This window comes from Prinia subflava, chromosome 6 (genome assembly GCF_021018805.1).
Source record: "Prinia subflava isolate CZ2003 ecotype Zambia chromosome 6, Cam_Psub_1.2, whole genome shotgun sequence".
NCBI lineage: Eukaryota > Metazoa > Chordata > Aves > Passeriformes > Cisticolidae > Prinia > Prinia subflava.
In genome coordinates, this window is record NC_086252.1 from 16089454 (window position 1) to 16111871 (window position 22418).

The 22418-nt window shown below is 37.0% G+C and overlaps 1 protein-coding gene across 6 annotated transcripts in view; it reads left to right on the plus strand.

The window, feature by feature from the left end:
• SESTD1 (SEC14 and spectrin domain containing 1) overlaps positions 1-22310 on the plus strand; it is a 51008-nt gene extending 28698 nt beyond the window's left edge. For 5 of the 6 annotated variants that reach the window (XM_063400425.1, XM_063400423.1, XM_063400426.1 and 2 more), the window contains 12 exons: positions 760-857; positions 1217-1272; positions 3768-3979; positions 7576-7698; positions 10898-11092; positions 11695-11809; positions 12940-13099; positions 15716-15797; positions 16120-16242; positions 17130-17321; positions 19151-19272; positions 21561-22310. In XM_063400425.1, coding sequence (XP_063256495.1) covers positions 760-857; positions 1217-1272; positions 3768-3979; positions 7576-7698; positions 10898-11092; positions 11695-11809; positions 12940-13099; positions 15716-15797; positions 16120-16242; positions 17130-17321; positions 19151-19272; positions 21561-21690 — 1608 coding nt within the window. In that variant the 3' untranslated portion in view covers positions 21691-22310. The remainder of the gene's footprint in view (positions 1-759; positions 858-1216; positions 1273-3767; positions 3980-7575; positions 7699-10897; positions 11093-11694; positions 11810-12939; positions 13100-15715; positions 15798-16119; positions 16243-17129; positions 17322-19150; positions 19273-21560) is intronic. The other variant, XM_063400428.1, reaches the window with a different exon arrangement.
• Positions 22311-22418: the final 108 nt, after the last annotated feature.

Below are 22418 nucleotides of genomic sequence, written 5' to 3' on the forward strand. Positions count from 1 at the left end.
CCTAGGATCTCCAGGTGGAATCTCCAGTGTTGCAACTGCACCTGCTTTCCCCTGAAATTTTAAGTAGTCCTAGATAAGTTAAGGAAGTTCATTGGCAAGCTATTGATTCATAATTTAACAATAATAGAAAGACCTGGAAGTTACTGTGCATGTCACATAAGTGCTCAGTTCTGTTAAAAAGCAAAACCAACCTTCAGAAGCCAGGTACAGAGGAATTGCCTGAACAGTACACAGTGTCTTAACTGTACAGGGGTTATCTGAGATCAGGAGCCCCTGAGTTCAGCGAAACTGAGGAGGATAATTTAGTCTATGTCATATAATACATTTTTATTTTAGTTATTCATTCAAATATAGTTCATTTTAATAGTGATGAGAAGCTGGAATATTTAAAAAATTATCTTAATCCTTCCAAGTAAACTGTCCAGTAATTATGTAACATGCCTTGATTCTTTAGCATTATTAAAGGCTTAAATGAAGATGTAGAATAAATATGTCCATATTTTTGCAGATATCTCAATTATATTCAGTGTAATATTTACTATTTCCCTAAGGAATCTTAATGTTCTTAAGTGTTCCCTGAACAAAATTTGTTTTCTGTTGTTTCCTCCCTACCATCTATCTGAATGCTGGGAAATAATTACACTGTGCAGAGACTAAAGTATATACATGGAACAACTGGATAAATTTGCACTGATGCCTTCAATACAGCTACGTAAAATTTTTATTTCTTAAATTAAAACCTTCCTACCTCTTATTTAGGTATTTGAAAAGTTCACGAAAGAATCAACATCTTTACTGGATGAGCTTGCTCTAATTAACAATGGAAGTGATAAAGGAACTCAACAAGAGAGAGAGAGGTTTGTGATTCCGTTTTTGAAGTCAATGCTTTTGGATTATAAAATTTCATTTGAATTCCAGAGAAATACTGAAAAAACAATACACCTTAAATACCCTGAAATGTGTTAAGGAATTCTAAACCTTTATAATGTATTCTACAAAATACGTGAGTGTGTGTGTAGATGGATGCTCATTCAACTGATTACATGCATCTCCACTTGTGTTTTGATTCAATGAGTTGAAAAAGTGAGGACTTTACTAAGTAAGAAAAAACTTAGTCTTTTAGTCTTTAGACCATTAGGTAGTCCTAGCCTTAGCTGAAGTTTTTAGTGCTACTGTATTACAAATTTTAATATTGTGTTTGTTATTTTTTTCAAAGATCAATAGATTTGAACTTCCTTCCATCAGTTGATCCTGAGACGGTATTGCAGACAGGTATAGTAAGTCAAAAAATTAGAATGTTGGTCAGTAAAGTGACATAATGCATTTTAGGCCCTAAGTGAATGCACAGAGGGCACAGTTATCTTAGCCATCTTCACAGTGTAACACGCTTATTGACTACTGTGATCTTTGGGTTAAAAATGTGATACTAAGAAATGGAAGCATTTCTTCCAAACGTGTCTTTTTAAATACATATTTTTATAATCCCACTAACATCTTTACAATATTACCATAACTATTATGTTTAATTTTGGGAATGCTTTGTTTCTAGCTGATGTCAATATATTTGCCTTATAAAATGAATTCATCTCAGTAGCCAGCAGATGGTTACAATACAGAAATCATTTTCCTGTATATTTCTGGCAATTTGCATCAGTCTAATTCTGAGCTGATCATCTGTCAGAAAAGTGAAGCATACTTCACTTCTTGGACTCTCCTTTCAGGATTAAATGATTTGGGATTCTTTAACCTGTTTGGTTTTGGGTAAATTTCCAATTGACAATAATGTATAACAGTCTATTGATTTGGACTGGATTTTTTGTTAATTAGTGCCTTTGTGGAATAAGAAGTAATGCATAGTGTTAGGTGGAGATCAGTCTGAGTGCTTAGAATTATTCCTTATAGGCTCCTATAAACTAATGTGTGGATCACATGTAGTGCTTGTCACAGTAGCTTTATGTGCCCTCTGTGTAAAACTTCAGCTTATCTAGATGTGGGATGATGTGGTTTGAGTTAAAATGTGAAACAATAATTTCTTACTATGGTCTTTGAAGTTTTTAAAACATGAAGTGTTCACTAGATTTTAGCCTGTGTGTCCTTGCCCAATATTAAGATTTTTGAAGAAAACAACACTTCAGTTTTGTATGAGCACAATGCTTTTTAGCCCAGTAGTTTATATGCATTCTCTGTTTTTTTTAATTCTGGTAATGAATTTTTTTTGGTGCTGTAAAGTTTCATAACTTCCATGGGACTGGATGATCCTTATGTCTCCTTTCCAACTCAGCATATTCTGTGATTAAATCATGGGAGTTTTAAGAGACAACCTTCCCCATTAGAGTCACTGTATTGAAAGCCTGAGAAAAAGAAAAATTAAACTCTCCTTGATTAAATTTTTATCTGCTAAGGATAGATGTGAACAGAGGGTTTAGATAAAAGACTTCTGTATTCCATAATTACAGGTACTGTTCTTTTCACAAGCTCCAAATCCATATATCTAGTTTATAGAATTTGATAAGAACTTTGATAGTTTTTATATCTCAGATAAGAAATTTGATAGTTCAAAAAGGTGTTTTTTACCTAGAAAAATGCTGATCCTGTGCTGCTGAAACAATACACTAAAATTTCAAAATTACCCCAGTAGAACAAAATTGTAAAAGTCTGTTTGCTCTGCAGCTATCTGTGCCTATCTGTGGAGTGTCATAAAAGACGAAATCCAAGATGTTTGTGTTATAGTACAGCAAAATGTATTTGAATTCTTAAAAAAAATTCATTTCAGAGTAATATATGCTGAGTAATTTAAAGTTGTTTGCTGCAATTTTCAAAGCCCTTGACAATTTGAATTTCTCAATAATAGCAGTTGAACTTAGTCTTCTGTTTCTGCATTTTCTTTAAGGTATTGTTATTACACAAGTAGTAGGATTTTCTTTTATTGAACTGTCGTGTTACCATTTTAAGACCTGCAGAGCTAATGATCTCCAACTGGCACGTTTTCACTTTGACACCTACATCTCTTTAGTGATCAAACACTGTTTTATTTTAACTGTTTCACTAAGCTTTTGAGGAACAAATCAATGATCTGGGTTTACTTGTAGTGTGGTGTTTACATACTGAGAACTTTAACACAACAATAAAACAATTTAAGCAAAAGATTTAAATAGTCAAAACATGCTATTTTTGTGTATATAAAAGTCACTGCTCTCTAGAGAGTCTGTACCCTGATATGGTGCTTAAAAGCACAGAGAAGGGCAAGACAAATGAGAACAGAATACTGAAAAGTAATACTTATTATTCAGCTTCACACTCTCAATGAAAGAGTTGTACTTGCCATAAAAATCCTAAAAGACAACAAAGAAATTAAGCAGTTGGACTTGTAGTGCCTCCAAAGCATTCATTCAGTATAAGAACATGAATTGTTTGAGAGAAATACTTTGGATGCTACTCACCATTTTGAAGTAAATCAGAATACTTCAGAGTTGTTTCAGACTCAGGACTGTGCTTTTCAATTTTCCTTACATTAATCAATGTTGTTGTCAATTTGAATGTTAATCACTTTTATATATGTGAAATATACCACATTTCTTCTGTTTTATGACTGATCCAGAGCCCAAAGCTCTGCATGAAATTATATCATTAAATGTGCCCAAAGTATGAAAGACCATTAGCAGCACAAATGCACTGTTGATGGCTTGAAAGCAGGCAATCTTACTCCTAATTTTTGTGGTTTATTCGTGGAATGTAGATTAACCACATCACTGTGTGTGTTCCCGAAGGTCACGAGCTGCTCTCGGAGCTGCAGCAGCGGCGGTTCAACGGCTCGGACGGCGGCGTCTCGTGGTCCCCCATGGACGACGAGCTGCTGGCGCAGCCGCAGGTGATGAAGCTGCTGGACTCCCTGCGCGAGCAGTACACGCGCTACCAGGAGGTGTGCAGGCAGAGGAGCAAGCGCACGCAGCTCGAGGAGATCCAGCAGAAGGTAATGCAGGTAAGCCTGCAGCTGTTCTCTAATTCTGAGCTCCAGTCCCAGACTGCGATGTCTGCAAAAATCAGAGGGGAGACCGCAGTGCCTCCCGTCGCTTCACAAATGTCTGGTGAGGTGTGCTAGCTTCACTCAGTGCTTTGTGCTGTGGCTGCCACAGTGACTTTCCAAAGGCTGTTCTGATATGTGGAGGCTCTTATCAGTGTTCTCTCGTGCCTTGGGGCTGCCCCTTGACTGCTCACTGTGGCACTGCATGGCTGCTGCATTGTTGGAGGTGCAAAGGCCTGCCCTGCTGGCAAAGGGAGAACACCTTTGAGCATCAGCTTTGCTTGAGAGTTGAAAACCTTCCCCTGTCCACGTCCTTTAAAGTTCCTGTTACTGAAGATAAGCCATTATTCCTTTATTTGTCTAATGCTTGGTGGTTTAACCTAAGCTGAAGTGCTTAAACTGTCTGTATTTCAGGAATACCCTGACAAGAATGAATATAAACTTCCTAATCAATTGCATGTTAAAGGTCGTGATGAAGTGGTTTGGTCCTTTGGAAACAGCCATGTAATTAGCACTTTCAACATTTTCTCAGTAGAGAAAATCAAGGAAATAGAATTAATTTATTCTTCTTGTGTTTATCACTTGAAATTAGATATGTATGCTTTTAAGATTCTGTATAGTTTGAATATGCAGAAAATGGAATAGATAATTGCTTTTAACCTTTCAACATTGGCATTTCTAATGCATGAAGAGTGCAAGTAGAGTACTTGCAATGCACAGCATTGTAGATATGGGTAAAAATAAAAACTAATCAATTTTGTGATGTCTAGCAGTGAAACTAGAAATCTACCGAGGAGATAATTTTAATTTCTATAGTAATTTGGTTACTGTAAAAAAATCTAAGAAGCAGATGTTATTTGTCGATACATTGAGCTGGAAGTATTAAAAATATATGAAAGATTAATATAATCCTATATAGAACATATCAGCACAGCTGTGGGTATAATCAGGTGAAGTTCTTTTTCCTGTGTTTAAGATTTAGTGGTTGAACAAGATGTGATTTTTATCATTCTTTGGCAAACTGACATTGTTACTGCATTTAAATAGAATTGTTTACCATTACTCAGCCTCATTTTGCAGTGTTTGTAGCAGAAATAGTTACTTGTTTGCTCTGTGTACACTACAGATGTTACCTGGCAAGTAACTGAGTTTCAGTACACAGGAAGAATGTGTTTTGCTCTCTTGCCAAACTAATCAGTTTTTTTTTACAGTGCATTTAAAAGCTTTCTAAATGGCATACAAATATTTGACAAAAACTTACTAAATCCAGGGAATTATTTAGTTTCCTTTGGGTTTACAGCAAAAAATTAGGCTAATAGAAAGAGTTAAGGCTAGAAGGCTAAAAGAATGGTTAAAAGTAAGAAGCTAATGATCTACATCAGGAAGCCAATAGAGGCAAAATGCTGTGGAATTTATTTTGACAAAATAAACAGAAGTTGCCATATAACAGTACTTGCAGCATTTTAATTAGAATGAGTGTTTTCCCATTGTGTTGCTGTTACTTTTTTTTCTTTTGTGTTTTGATCTTCTGCTAGGTTTCTTTACAGTTACATTCCTGTTTCATGATTTATGTACCATCTTGTATCACTAACCATTCCTGGCTTGCTTTGGTGTTCCTGTTTCCATTTCACTATTTTGCTGCTTCTCCTTACTGTGATGTGCTTAGTTCTCACTCCCATCTCAAAACCCTCGTATCCAAAACCAATTCTCTCCCTTATGCCTTCCATATCCTACCCTCTTTTTTGAATTATCCCTTTTGCTTCTATGTTTCCCTCTCCTTTGTCTTCCATTCTGTAATGTAAAGGCTGCAATGATTGTCGGATATATTGTAATAAGCACTTTTTCTAAATGCTGCTTATTATTGTAACTCTGTAGGTTAGAATAAATGCTGGTTTTGCCCTTCCTTAGGCAGAGGTATTAATTACTATTTTTCTACTCTTCATTCACAAAAATAAATGTGAGGTCTTGCAGTAGTCTTGTCATTAATGATTTCAAAGTTTATTTTCTGAAAATGACGTCACATTTTTCTGCATGTCCCCTGGTAACTCTTCCCTCCTCAGTTTAGGCACCTGTCACAAGAACAGCCATGTGCTGGCCTAAGTTGCAGAGTCAATGCAGTCATTGCTGGAAATGTGTGGTGGGGAGGTGGTCTTGGGTCTTGGCCAGAGAGGGCAAGTGCTGAGCAGTAGCCTTGTCCACATGGAAGTTTTCCAGGCCACTCTGACCTTAGGGGGGACATCTGGGGCCCTTCACTTCTAGGTCAGTTCCATATTTAACCTGTAACAGCTGTGCAGAGGTGCTGAGTCCAACAGGAAGTTTCTCTTTAAACAACAAGACCCTGCGAAAGACTGCAGAGTCTTAATTTGTCCTAGAAATGATAAAAGCAAGGAAGACTCAGAATGCTTTTGGAGCAATGAATATATGCTCTGAAACAGAGTTTCTGCATGGGGCAAAAAGGGCACTGGGAATGCAGACAGGCAAGGACTCAGAGATGGAGTGAATTGAGTAGCCTTGTGTAACCACAATTGTTCTTGTTTACTGTGGCAGTGCAGTCCAGCAGCACGAGGAAAATGCTCCAATTAGTCCCTGTTTCGTTTGTCTTTGTGGTTATGGGGTTACATTGTGTATTGTATTATGCTTCCTGAAAATCTGTGTGAAGCTGTTTTGTGATCAATGTTTAAACAAGACTCACATTAAAGGCAGGAAGCTGGCTTCCTATGCCTTTTTATTAAGGTTCAGAATCCAGAGGTATTCCTGCATTTCTGTACTTCAGGACTCCAGTAATAAGTGACTTCTGTGCTTGGTTTCATTGCAGCTATCTCTGTTTCCCTGATATTTAAAAATTTACCAGGAATTTTTTCCACAGATATCATCTGATAATTCAAATTTGTGCAAGGAAACCAAAATTTGAGATATTCTGTTTTGCTTTAAGTAATATTTGCATTAAAAAAGTTTCAAAATAATAATAAAAGAAATCAAACACTGTAGTCCAAAATTGTGTTTCTGTACCCTGCAAAGACAAATTCCATGACATGAGGCCACAAACTCTCAGTAATAGAATTGGTATTTGAATAGAGCAAGTTGGTGTGTAAGTTTAATTTTGAAGCAAGTGTTTATGCTGTACTTGAGTGTTAGTTTATTCAGCAAAAAAAAAGAGAAAGCTCTCAGGTGTGAGGTTGAAAACAACTGTGCATTGTAATCATTTGGGCAAAAAAATTCTGGTTTGAGCACAAGAGGTCCATTATCATTGTGTTTTGAGCTTTTTTGTTGACAAGAGATATGAAATGACAATTGTCTATGTGAAAAAATCTTGTCATAGCTGCTACCTGTTTTTGTGGAGCTGACAGACTAAGGTCAATGAAAAGTAGTTTCTGCTTAAAACTTTGAAGGATGTGAATGGGTTCAACCGCAAGATTTTTAGAGGTGAAAAATATTTGGTTTTTTCATAAACATATGCCTATCTTTTTTCTGCTTGAGTTACAAAATTCTATTTATACCAGTTTTTGTATAATTGATTTGCCATTTTGTTTTTATCATCTTTATCTTACTGACAGGTAGTCAATTGGCTTGAAGGACCTGGATCAGAACAGCTAAGAACCCAGTGGGGAATAGGAGATTCCATTAGAGCTTCACAAGCTTTGCAACAGAAGCACGAAGAGATTGAGAGTCAGCACAGTGTGAGATTTCCCATACCCTTTTCAAGAATCAAAATAATTCTAAATACATGTAATTATGAGCAATGTATTTTGGTTATGAGTATCTAGGAATTTTGCATAGTGCATGATGTTATGAGTTACAGAGAAATTACCTGAGCACTATCAGAATGAATATGGTCGTTGTTATTGTGTATTATTTTTTTCTGTTGTAGAAAATTACAGATTTCTATCTGTGATTTTTCTTGGGTTTTAGTATGTTACAGCAGTCCTTAAGTTTTCATGTAGAGTAGAAGGAATAAGTTTACTATCTCCTCTCTTCCAAAATGTCTGAGAAGTCCTGCACTTCTCAGGTGAATAATTTAATGTTGTTGTCTCTATTAGACTACCTACCAGTAGCTGAAACTGGCTTAAGACTGCCATTGATCAAGACTTTAGATATACTTTATTTTCATAATGAAATCATGAGGATGCTGTTTTGTAACTACACCGACTTGATGCCTTTGCTTCTAATTTTGAATACTTCCTAAGCTTCAGCAGAATTTTGTCTTTCCATCAGATGATTAGCTATAATTAGGTTATGAATATTCAGTGCTCCCAAAGGGAGTTTTGCTCACAGTGCTGTTCACCTTTTCTGACTTTCCTTGATGTAGCCATGACAATTCCGTCACTTTTCCTAAGTTCTGTTTGCAGTCATGGCAACAAAAATAGTCACTGGATTATAGTTTTTCAGATGTAATTTAAGGGGGGAAAAAAAGCCCCAAACCTTTAGTCTGAGAAACACAGCACCCTAGACAACACTGCTTCTATTGAGTCCACCTTCAGTGAGTATGGTTCCCTTGCTGGATGCAGCAGTGTAAGTGTTTGTGTTTGGTTAACTAAATCCCATCTCCCTGTCTTGTCATTGCTTTAAGCTCTTCAAGCAGGGTGAAAACCAGGACCTTCTGAAGTGTAAAACATCATGCAGTTGAAATCCTAATTCGAAAGGAAAAAAAAACCACCCTAGACTACCTACTTCATTGACAAAAATAAATTTGAGTGTCTTTTAGTTATGCTGGTATTTCAAACTGAAAATAGAAAACAAGGCTGAACATCCTTTTTTTCACTTGGATATCTGTAAGAGAGAACTGTGATTTAGCTGGGCTAAAGGCAGTCCTTGAAGCCATTGAAATGCCTCTGAAGTTGGTAGGCTGCCCTACAGCGTGCTGAAGCACTGGCAGCATGGAACACAGCTTGGTGTTCAGGTGCTGGCAGGAGCTTGCAGAAATAACTCAGAAAAAAAATATATCAAAAGAAGTAATTGGAAGACCACTGTCCTACCTGAAATTTAGATGCCTGCTTAGAGATTAAAACCATTTTTTGTCAACAGCGCTAGAAATACGTGCTTTGCCTTTTCCTTTGATTGTAGTGTATGCTTCCTCTTTCATTGTTTTCCTGGTTTTTTCTCTCCTAATAACTGAATTGACAGTTTGTATGCTTGGAATATAATATTTTGAAGAGACTTGCAAAAATGTTTGATTTGTTTTGAAGATACTTTTTTACTTCAATTTACTCTGAAATGAAAAAATAATTTCCATAGGGTGCTTTTTTTTTTTTTTTTTTTTTTTTTTTTTTTTTTGGTGAGGAGAGGGTGGTTGGATTTTTGGGGGGTTTTAATTTTCTGATAGTTTTATTCATGAGCAATACACTAGAACTGCTGTTTTTGAGCAGGTCTTTGCTCCATGGGTTTGAGGTGTCACATACAACTGTGCCTAAGTTCTCCCATGAAAAAGATGAGAAACACACTTTTTATACCTGGTTTGCCAGTATCTTAATTTTACTGATAGCCTGATCAAAATCAATCTCTTACTTTAATGCTAAAAATAAAAACTGGAAAAAAAAACCCCAAGAACCAAAAGCTCTATATATATTAGTCTAAAATTTTTTGACTGCTCATATTATAGTTTATGTGTCGCATTTAGCTGGATTAGTATGTTCAGTGTTGAAGAGCTGTGTCCTGGGAACTGATTGTGCTGAACTTGTGTATCTACAGTACACGTCACAATGGAAGATGTTTTCACATTATTTCGTCAAAGTTGCCCCTTTTGGGACAGATGAGAGATATATTCTGCTCCTAATTTTTTGACTGATTGCTAATTTAACTTTTTCATTACTTTTTCTTTGTTCCCCTCCTTGCTCTTTCAATACTCTTTTCTTCTGTGAGCAGATGGTAGAGGCAGCTTTGGGAAAAAAGAAAAAAAAATGGATATTTATACTCTGTTTTGCATGATTTGTAACTAAATGATCCAAAAGCTGAAGGCATAATTTACAAAATTCTAAACATCCCAATACGAGCGAGACAAGAATACAAATTAAATCAAATATTGTAGGCCAATAGATGGTGCTGTTCCATAGAAATGCATAGGACTCTTCAAGGTCAAAATTGGAGCTGTTGAGCAAACACGTTTTGCTTTACAGACGTCTCAGTCATCCAAGATGTGAATGTGATCTGGATGTATCAAGTTGGTTTTAAATCTCCCCAAATTGTTAAATATTTGAACTATTTTCCTCTGCACATATACCAACAGGACAGCACAACTAAATCTTATGTATGTATTCAGTAATCAAACCATGTGTAAAACAAATCTGCACATTTTGAATTAAATAGTATAAAGCTTTCCTTAAATAAGAAACAAGGATCATTTTGAAGGTTCTGTGCATGGACTCTTTCGTTTGGAAGACAGAGATTAGTCCCACTTTGTCTACAGCAATATTTTTTCTAAATATTTTAAGGAAATTATTGCTACTTTCAATCATGTCACTGAAAGTAATACCTAGATAGTCCTGTGAACAGCTTTTTATAATAGCTGATCACTTGGCAAAAGTTATCTTTTTTTTCAGTAGACCAGTACAGAAATTTAAGCACTAGACATTTATTTTAAAATGGTGGAATTCCTCTTTTCGTGGAAGTTTGTGCTAGGGCTCAGAGCCATGTGTTGAACTCTTCCCATCCTTATACACTGAGTTTTTTAAATGACAATGCATGTATCAGGATCTACTAAACACTTTATTGAGAGTTGATTTAAATCGGGAATATTTTTTTCCTTCTCTGTGAGATAATGCAGTCTGTAATAACCTCCTTTTTTAATCTGATTATTTATTAGCCTACAGTTGGACGTATACCATTTTAGAGAAATAAAATTGTATTTGGCATTTTTAATTCTTCATCTTCTTGTGTTTCTAGGAGTGGTTTGCTGTTTATGTTGAGCTTAATCAGCAGATAGCAGCTCTTCTAAATGCAGGGGATGAGGAGGACCTTGTGGAATTGAAAGCATTGCAGCAACAGCTGAGTGATGTGTGCTACAGGCAGGCCAGTCAGCTGGAATTCAGGCAGAACCTGTTACAAGCAGCACTTGAATTCCACAGTGTTGCTCAGGATGTAAGTGTTCCTTTTTATTTTTTTAAGGCATTGTTGATAAATTAGATCCTTAGTATTGGAAATGTTGAAAACATTGAAAAATATTTAGAGAGAGGAGGGGAAATACAATATCACTTGGAAAATGCTGTAAGTCATCATTTACTGTAATTGAGACACTGAGAAAATTGTCTCCCCCTTTTCTTAGGAGAGAAGTACTTTGTAATGGGTCTTACATTTCAGCAGTATTTGAAATAAAGAGGTTACTAGTTGAAAAGTTTTTTTTCACCCCTCTTTTTTTTTTTGTTTAGAGGCATATGCATTAATTGAAGTGGAATTTGTTGTACTTTTCATAGTTTCTTTTTGTAAAATGGCATGTTCCTTTCCTGTATTTTTCTTAAAAAACAAGTAGAATCTTGGGTTCTTACTCTCCCACCATCTAGGGATGCGTGCTCTTGGATTTCTACAAGGTAGACGGGTCATTTATCTTTCATCTTTACTTTCATTTCTTGTAGCTGCAAAGAGATATTTGAAAATGACAGATAAGCATTTAGAAGACTGTAGACCCAACCATCTGAAGCTCAAACTTCTTTTTAAATATCAGCATTTATGTTCTTATATTTTAGTTGTCTCAGCAATTGGATGGTTTACTGGGAATGTTGTGTGTGGATGTAGCACCAGCAGATGGAGCATCAATTCAACAAACATTGAAACTACTGGAAGAGAAATTGAAAAGTGTTGGTAAGCAAGATATTTCTGCATTTCAGGCACACACTTTCTAATGAGTGCATTACAGGGGGAAGAAACAGTAATCCCTTTTTAAAAAACACCAAAAAAGCAGGGGGAAAAGATCTTATGACTTCTGATTCCTCACTATGTAATGTTCACTGAGCTACTTTGGGCTGGCTACTGCCATCTGCTGTGTAGTAGTTTTGTCTGGGGAAATGATCTGGAACTATTTTCTTCTAAATGTTCTACATCTGATACATATATATATATTTGTTATATGCCATTATCATGCATATTATCATTTCATCTGTAAACAAACTTCTTTCCTCTGTTAATCTTCTTTAGTGACTTGGGATTATAGTGTTTAGATGATCTTGTCTCCAGAACTGATGCCTTGATGATTAAGGTTTTATCCACTCAGTTTTGCTTGTACTGGGTGTTTTGCAGTAACTTTCAGTGTGTATGTTAATAAATGGCACATTGAAGGTTGTTACACTGTCAAACATATGGAATTAATTATTTCAGTTGGAATGGGTCTGCAGTGATCAGCTTGTTCATTAAAATGTGGGAGAAAGAGCTGCAAAGAAAAATAATTTATGGTAGAAGTAGGTATGATTGGAACATAAGTTTGATGCATAAATTAGATATTCCTTCAGGAAAATAGACAATAGAGCTGCCAAATAGGAGACGTAACAGCAGATCCCAAGGGTTGGCAAATTTCAGTGTAAAAAATTGTATCAGCCATATCAGATGTGTTATAAAGTAGTAACTTCTGCCAGCAATGGAAGGATACTTAGGCTGCAATTGCTTAGTGACATCTATTTTAGGAATTATGTAATTGTGTGGATGAAAGACAATAATTAGCTATGTATATGCTGAAAAACTAACACGCTTCTATTCCTTTTCTTGTTATCTGCTAGGTCATGAAATAGCAAAGCCTTAGTTCTTTGTTAATATAGACAAATGCTTACTCAAACTTGAGCTGGAAAGGGTGGTGAAGGACACGGTAATGTCCTTTTCATTTTCCAGGTTCCAGTCTTCATCCATGTGTGCTTCTGTTGCATTTTCTATCTCTCCATTGAGGAAAAAAACCACCAAAATTCTGAATGATTATTGACCTTTTTTTCCCTTTCTCTTATTAGACTTAGGCTTGCAAGGCTTGCGTGAGAAAGGTCAGAGTCTTCTGGATCAGATATCTAACCAGGCATCATGGGCCTATGGGAAAGATGTGACCATTGAAAACAAAGAAAATGTGGACCATATCCAAGGAGTGATGGAAGATATGCAGCTAAGAAAACAAAGGTAAGAACAACAGTTGCAGTCATTGAGATTGTTGTGTGTTAACAAGTCACTTTTTATACAATTTAGTTTGTTTTAAAGAGCCCGTTTAGTTTTATGTTCAGTTAAGGGATGTATTACAACTGCAATTTATATTTATTGTATTTTTGAATGGGACAGAAACTTCCCTGACCAGTCTGTTGTAGTGTATTCCTAAAAACAAGCACCTTTTATATTTTGCTACTGGATGGCGTACTTGAATGCTTTCCTGTGCTTGTAAATGCTCAAAAATGATATATTCCTTTTATATGGAGTTATGAAAATATGCAAGAGGCATCTTTTATATGTTAGCAGTTTGAGATGGAAGTGTAATATGACTACAGTAGTGGTGATAGGTGTAAAATTACATATTAAAAAGCCTTGTTTATCCTCTTTATCACAAGCTCTATCCTTTGAGTATGGTATTTTCTTTCCTCAAGATAGGAAGACAAATGAGATGATGTTGGAGGGGACAGGGTACAGAATGGAGGCAGTTTTCAGAAGAACAGACAATGGGATACCGTACCATGCAGTCACCCCAGGACATGGGGTTTATGAGTTCTGGAAAATCATAGAGTGGGGGATGAGCTTGCATTGGGAAAAATGTTGAAGGGAGTTGAATTTATCAGAAGGATGGATTTTGCCATCATTCTCTTCCTCCAAATTTGATTATTTGTAATAAAAGGTGTAGTAGTACTGGGTTTTCTGTAGTACTGCTTTTTTTTTCTGCTCAACAGTGTGAAAGAATTAGATGCTGTTGCCAGTATTACTGCTGGAACCCGTGAGACCATGCAATACTGTGCATAGAAAGGGCCTGAAGTTTGAGGGCATTGACTGAGCAAAAAGGTGCCTTTAGGCAACAGTAAGGTCTAGTGAGCATCAAATTGCCCATTTTACAAATTAATTCTACTATTCATAAACTGTTTTCTTAGGGAGCTTAGTATAAGAAACCATGTGTTTTGGTAGTGCTAAGAGAAAATATTGTTTTAAGTGTGCCCTCTGAATCCTGTTATTCAAGCAATACTTGTGTTTAGAGGGGCAGCTGCAAAAAGCTACAGAGGACATGTCACTGTGCAATAAAATGACAATTGGGATTCCACACTGAGAAAAGAGATGTGCATGGGAGAAGGAAAGACTGTATATACACAGCAATGGACTCTGAATCAGCTGAGAACCCAAAGATAAACACTGGAAGACTTGAAGAAATTGCTTTAATGTTCAAACACACAGGGAATAGCAAGTAGAATGCTAAGAATTATTAGGAAAGAAATAAAAACCTGAAAGAATGTCATTGTGTCACTGTATAGATTGGTAGTCCATTTCTGTTTGTGTTACACAATTCTGGTCCACATTCTCAGAAGGGTTATAGAATTGTGGGAAGTCAGTAAGAGGACTAAAACATCAATCATATTTCTAGACAAAGGTATGAAGCAGCTTTCAGATGGTGAATGATTAAACAAGGTTTTCTAGCCTGGATGAGAGACAACAAAGTAAAAGGACTAAGTATCTCCCAGTAGTATGTAATAGTATTTTTTGCAATATTTAATTCTTTTTTCCAAGTTCTGTTGAATGTTTCTTGTTAGTTACATACAAATGCATTGTAATGTTTATTTTTAGGGGCATTTTGTAGCTTTATTTATGATTTTGGAACCTATAAAGCATTCTGAATTGTTAGAGCAGTTGATGTCCTTTTTGTAAGCATTGCAGGATGTGTAACAAAACACAGCATGCTAACAAACTGTTCTTTGGAAGAGCTTATGTTTGTAACCGGTTTGAAAAAGATCATGCACACAGTCTTCTACATTTGCTTATAAAGCCAAGTGTTGTTGACATTAGTAATTCCATTTGCACTGAACAGGAGCGTGAGTCTTGCTGTGTACTTAGTAGGCTCTGAAATTGAAGTCGAAAGCATTCTGCTAGATGTATTAGCTTAGGTCTCAGTGTGGAAAGAGAAGGACTTCCAACACTTTTATTGGAATTCTGGAGAAAGAACTGCAAACTGTGCTGAACTCGGAACAAGATACTTAGGGTCAGTTTTTATATCAATTAGATTTTGAAGCGACAAGTCAAGTGAAGGACATCATCATATAAGGGTTCAGATATTACCATCTTTAGCCAGCTAAAAAGAAAAATGGAAAAGTGTATTGTCTTTTAAACAGCCTCATCATATTCATAAGAAAACTTTGCCCTCAACAAACAGTTCAGAATTATGCCAGGTTGAAGCCAACTTTCATCTGAATTTTAGATGGATAAAGTCTGTCTTAGCCACTTAAGCCTCTGTGTTGCAGAGCTTACCAGTGCAGGTAAGGAACCTGGATGCTGCAACCTTGTAGCTGTCTCGGGTGTTGCTGCCTCCATCGGAGCCACATCAGGAATCTTGGGGATCATGATTTTGAGTGACTTAGAGTGCTCAATTCTATTTACTGCAAGTTTCTTGTTGTTCTCTGCAGCATTAGATATTTTCACCAAGCTAAGCAGCTTTGGGCACCTTTTCATGAACGCTTGTGTCTTAATGTCTCTCACTTGAAAACACCGTTGTCAATGTCAGAGTTTTGTGTCTGCTGTGCACGTGTTGATGAGTCTCGCTGTGCTGCTCTGTAGGTGTGAGGATATGGTGGATGTGCGGCGGCTGAAGATGCTCCAGATGGTGCAGTTATTTAAATGTGAAGAGGATGCTGCTCAGGTATGGAAATACCGCCGGAATTTCAGCATTCCGGTCTTTGTAGTCCACTGGGGTGATTTATGGGGGCTGGTGGTTTTACAGTACTATTTTTGCAACTTTTAATTGTAGTTATATTTAGGGAATATGTACAGTGAAAATAAGGGAGATAGCAATATCTTAAAATAGTATATTTGGGGATTGCGTGCATGATCTACCAGCTTGTGACAGCTCATTTAACTTATTTTCTGTATTAGGAGTATATGCTAGTACTGAAGTAACATCACCCTTCTGGTTTAATTTCTTTTTAATATATTAATTTTTATTCTTTTGGCTTGTTTTTAAGGCGGTAGAGTGGTTAAGTGAACTGTTGGATGCTCTGCTGAAGACACACATCCGACTGGGAGATGATGCTCAAGAAACAAAAGTTTTACTGGAGAAACATCGAAAATTTGTTGATGTTGCACAGGTGAAATGTGGGGGTTTTTTAGCAATATGGGGTTTGTGCAGTTTCATGTTCTCTCCTAAGCAGAATCAGTATCTGTATGGACAGTCACTGAACAGCTGTCACTGGTCTTACTGGTTTGCCTCCATGTATGGGTGAAGGAATTGATTGCTGGAGTTGGCAATGGGCCTAGTGAGATGTTGCAGCTCTATCAAGAGCAGCAATGCTGCAGGTCACTGCCCTAGTTAACCTTCACAAAGGCAGTGCAGACAACCAAAGTTCATTGGCTTCTGTGAAAGACATATCTCAAACAGCCTTTAAAATTACTTTTGACAAGCTGGGCCAAAGTACCTGGTCAGGTGCTTTGTCAGTCGTTTACTGCTTTTAGGAGTGTCTAATTTGGACTTGTTAATTAGCAGATGTGATGTTTTCTAACTGGACCTGTTGCACTGGAACTAATTTTCTCTTTTAATGAGTAAGAGTTGATAATGACAGGAGGATCATTTGCTGTTACAGTGTTGTGCCTCAGGGCACCTGGGTGCTGGCTGACCACAGACATGGTGCCAGTGAAGTCAGGGAGACAGTTCTCTCAGCAGTAGGTGTCAAGTATCCCTTGGAAAATCCAAACAGCTATTCAGAATTTTTGAGAAGCTCTCCAGCCAGTGTGAGCACTAGGCAGCAGCGGATAATGGATTTTTTTTTTAAGAGTGAAAGCACTCTTTGGTCATCACAATTTGATTCTTACTTCATCAGCATTTCCTAGTAGACCAGATCAGTTCAATGTACTTTGTGAACCTAAATTGTTGAGCTTCCATAAACTTGCCTGCTGTTGCTTTGAGATGCTATTTCACTCCCAGGTAAAGTGCAGAGTTTTCACCTGCACTTACTCTCCCATCCCCTCCAATTTTTAGAGTACTTACGATTATGGGAGGCAGTTACTGCAGGCAACAGTGGTGCTGTGCCAGTCCTTGCGATGCACTTCGAGGTCCTCGGGGGACACACTTCCCAGACTGAACAGAGTGTGGAAACAGTTTACTGTGACTTCTGAAGAACGAGTGCACCGGCTGGAAACAGCTGTTGCATTTCATTCAACTGCTGAAAAGGTGAGCATTGTGTTTGATTCAGAAGAAAAATTTCTTACCTGAGCTCAGGCAAACAAAATGTAAGAAATATGAAGTTGTATATCTGTGTATATTTATCCTTTCTAAATATTAAGAAAAAAAGGAAAAGGAAGAAAGAAAAATTTAAATCTCTTTTTCCAACCATTAACTTCAGTACTTAATGTAATAATTTTTCATATACCTGTATTGGTATAGGGCCTGCTTAACAAAAAGGAGAGCAGCACTCTTCAAATGGGAAGTCTGATATTGATGATAAAGCATTTCTTTGTGTCTTTTAGACTGTAACTCTTAAAAGCCAGGAACACTTCTTTGTGCAAGGTATGATAGAAAGCTATCAGGTTGTTTAAGTTCTTTGGAGAGTTAAAGGTGTATTGCCTTTTAAGCTGTATGGATTTTGGATGGGATAACCTTCTCACAAGCTGTAAATGAGGGCAACTCTTGCCACTTTAGTTTCCACACATGCTGTCTTGTTCCATCTTGTACTTTGCACCTGGGGGGGTTGAATGTGCTTTCTTCTTGAACACACCTCTACCTCAGTGTGGTTTTCAGACTCCTGTAACCAAATGTCTCACTGCTGCACCCAGTCAGGGGATGCAAGAAGCACAGTGGAGGGTGACCAGTCAACAGCAACGTGATGAGGAAGTTGCTGTTCAGTAAGAGCTTGCTGAGGGGGGAAGGTGTTGAGAGCTTTCAAATGCTTGAATTTGAGACAATGTGCTCTAATGTAGGTCATAAGGGGTAGGGCCTTTCTATCCACTGCTGGTTTTTTTTTTGTGAAGTGGTATTTATGTTTTAAAAAATCAGTTTAAAGTATGTATCTCAAATATTGACAATGAAATTGCACGTAACTGCAAAAAACCCCAAATCTTGCACATGGTAAAATAAATCCATTCTGTCATTGAACGAGAGCATGGATTCAAAGTATGCTCCTTGGTTTTATTAATTCCTTATTTGTCTTAGTGGAAGACACTTCAAAGTTGCAGGCATTGGGAGTTGATGGAGGTTCACAAAAGCAGACATATATCATCTGTGCTTCCAGAGATTTACCTGATACCAAATTAAATTTCAGTGGTTCATAAACTCCTAAAAGAGTGGAATCTCTCAATCCATATTATGAGCATTCTTTCATTATTGCAGTAGTTAATTGCTGGGTTTAGGCAGTCTTAAGTTTACTGAAAAGTAAATTAATGGCTGACAAAACAATGCTCTTGTTCAAAAATTCTCCTTTCACTATTGGACATGTATTAATGAGTCTGTATGGAAAATAGACTGTTAATATCCATGCTGCTTTGGAAAAAAGGAAGAAGTGGCAGAGTGAGAAGCAGAAGAAAATAGAGTACTACGTACTAGTATTGGGTCACAATCCCATCTGGAAAGACTCGTGTTCACATTTTTAGTCCTACCTGTTCTCTGCCGGATGTGGCTTTTAGTTTTGAAACCTGTTTTAAGGGGCTCTTCATTAACCATGGGGTTTTCACTTTACATTGCTGTCTTGTATGGTTAATGAGGTCAGTCGCTATTTTTATGCATTTCATATTTGTTGCAGGAATATTGTCTAGGAAGACTACTTTTTACTCCCTCTCAGAAGTAACATGAAACATTCTCATACAAAACAGTGGTAGCCCTGAACTGTCGTCTTAATGGACTTTATTCAGAATTTTCTTTTCTTGAATTACATGTCAGTTGATCTTATGTAAATGTGGCAGCGAAAATGCCAAAAGAACGTTCACTCTGCCAGTTAATGGCACTTTAAAAAGTACATGCTATCCTTTGTGTACTTTATTCTGTATTTTTTTACTTTTATTAAACAGATTTTGCAGGAATGTCCAGAGCAGCCTGAAGCTTTTAATGACATGGATCAATTTGATGAAATTGAAGCAGTTGGGAAATCACTGTTGGACAGACTAACAGTGCCTGTAGTTTATCCTGATGGGTATGTAGAATGGTTTTTCTAATGCCTTTGGAATAATGCTTTTGGTGAAGTTTTACATTAGTCTCATATGCAGAAGAATCCTGAAGGCTTATTGCTGAAATAGAAAAGTGAGCACGTTGTTTTTATCAAGTTGGAAATAGGACCTGCCTGCTTTCTGTGAAAAGTTGGGAAAGAATTTAATTTTTTTTAATAATTGATGCACTGCCTTTTTAAAGTAGTGACTTTTTCACACTGAATGATTATTAGATTTATGCAGTCTCTCCATCAGCACACTATGCAGGAGAAACAGAAGAATGACCAGTCTCAGTCTCTTCTCCCTGAAAAAAGATACCAGATGAGAATTACAGGATTTCAATTTATTTATTTACAATTCTATCTATCTAAGCCAGTATATTGAAGATAAATTTATATTTGATTTATTCAGTAAACAAAACAGGACTTCCCTTGAGAAGTATTCATACTAACTTCAAATTGGTAGTTCTCTTCAGCTACGAAAGCAAATTGAATTTGGAATCTCAGCCATAATAAAACTCAGTTCTCTGTGTTTAATGATGTCTATTGTTATGCTGACCTTGTAGTTAATTTCCATGTGAGTTACAGCCAGGCTATGGAACAAGTCTCTGGTGTGTAGGATGCTACACCATAATGAAGAAGATCTGAAATAAATATGTGGAATTAGAGGCTGAAACCTTATGAGATAGCATCAGGCAACTGCATTAAGGGTTATCTGAAGTTCATCTGAAAGTTGCAGGAAGCTGGTCATGAATATTTGTCACCTTATTTCCAAAATGCCATATGCCTTCTGCAGTATAGATCCTTCAATACAGAGTGCTAATCATGAAGATGGTCCCAGGCCTGAATTAGTAGTGATTTTTACCGTTCTTTCAATACTGTGTTTGAAAATAGTGGAGGATTTTATAGTTGTGGGGAAAAAAAAAACAAAAAACAAAGCAAACAAAAAAACCTGACCCAAAACCAGATCAAGAAGTGTTTGTTAAAGTGCAGATTCTAGCGACCTGGTAAAAGTAGCAATTGTTCAGTCCTGAGTATTATTTCCGACCCCTCTGGCATTCCAATAGAGTTGTGCATACCCTCCTTCACCAAAGTGGTTATCATAGTTGTCCTGTATCTCAGGACCCCCTGCTCATCCTGGCATTCTGGTTTTGGAGTGTTTGACAAATAGTTTGCTCATTATTAGAAATAGTCTGAGTTTTAAGAACATGGAAAATGTCATAAATGCTTGAGGGCATTTTCATCAGCCTGTTCAACTCTTCAGACTTCTGCCAGTATCTTTTCAGAAGTTCAGGTCACTGTTCCTGTCCTGCTCGTGGCTTCTGCTCTGTATGAGGGAATGCTGAGATCCACGTGCAGTTCTGCAGTCTGACCAGTTAGCTCCTCAAATGAGTCCATTCCTGCATAGAGTAACTCTTGTGTCCACTTTCACCTGTCTGAAAGTCCTTTGTCCTACTGCCATTTTCTGAGTGTGCAGCTTCTCTGCTTTGTGACTAGATTTAATACCTCTTCTTCTGAAACACGTGTTCTGTTTAAACCCTCCCTTTGCTGACAGCTTGGTTAGTGGTTTCCTAACATTTCAGTTGTTCTTTGTTGTTTTTGAATTAAAAAGCCATTACATAATGTTCCTTTCAGTTTGAGGGGTAGATGGCATAATTTGACAGCATGTGGTTGACTTAACATGTGAAGTCTTCTAATAATGTGGCAGTTTTATAGACTCAGAGTTCATGTGTAGACAGGTATCATAGATTGTCACAGCATGCAAAACTGTCAGACTGGCTTGGGGGAGAGCCAGAGAAGGGGAGGTAAGAAAGAATGTGTAGAATAGTGCCTTGCTGTTCAAATCACAGGATGGTTTGGGTTGGAAAGGACATTAAAACCCATCCAGTTCCAATCCCCCTGCCAGGGGCAGGGACACCTTCCACTAGAGCAGGTTGCTCAAAGCCCCATCCGACCTGGCCTTGACACCTCCAGGGACGAGGCAGCCACCGCTTCTCTGGGCAACCTGTGCCAGTGTCTCACCACCCTCAAACTGCTGTTGAGAGTGTCTTTTGGATGGGAAAGGCTCACTGAATATTTGTAACAATTTCATAATAAATTGCTGTTGAGTCTTGTCACTAAGTCTCCAAAGCCTTTTAAAGGTGGCTTTTAAATGACAAGAGGAAAAAGTGGCTATTTTTCTTACCTGTTTTGTGTTTTCTACTGCAATTAATAGATGTATTTGTGTACTGACTTACTTATTACTGAAAATTTTTTGTGATGTGGGTTTTTTCTAGGTCTGAGCAGTACTTTGGGAGCCCAAGTGATATGGCTTCTGCAGCAGAACACATTAGAGAGAAGATGAAGTTAGTTAGCTTGAAAAAGCAGCAGCTGAGACAACCAGAAGCCACTACTCCAGAGAGCTAATACTGACCTTGTCTATGAATTCATAACAGGACTTTAGTTTGTAATCCAGCATGTTGTTTGCATATTACAGAATTTGATATAATATATTAAAAGGCATTTCACAGCTGTTCCGGATCTCATCTTTTTTTCAAAGTAAATGTTCTCAGCATCTTAATACTGTACATCTATCAAGCCATAATTATTTAACATGCTATGAAACCATAGACTCCAAGTATCTTATGAAAAGGAACTGTAAACTTTGCACTGAAATTTGCTGTAAAGCTTTACCTGACCTGTCAGCTGCTTCTTAGTTTGACAGCTGATGCAAGCTTTGAGTGGTGCTAATTAAAGTGTTAGAAGTTCCATATTATGAAACTCTAGTTCTTTGCTTCCCCCATGCCCAGGTGATGTAGTAATTTTAGACTGTAAGGAAAGTACCTGCAGTGTAGACTGTGGTAACCCTGTAATTTTAATTTGAAATACTTAAAAAAAAATTCATTTTTATTGTGCCAGTATGCAACCTGCCCATCAGATCTTTGATATATCAAATTCATTAAACGGATGTTTTCTTATTTGTATTGATAATGTATTAAAAGCTGTTTGTGCTTAATAAAAATCATCTTTTTAAAATGTAAGATAAATTTGTTCTGGTCTGTATTTCCAAATGTTGTTTATGTTACATTTTTATGATAAATGGGAGTAAAAATAATTAGTCCTCCAATATATTTATGAGGTCTGTATAATTTTCC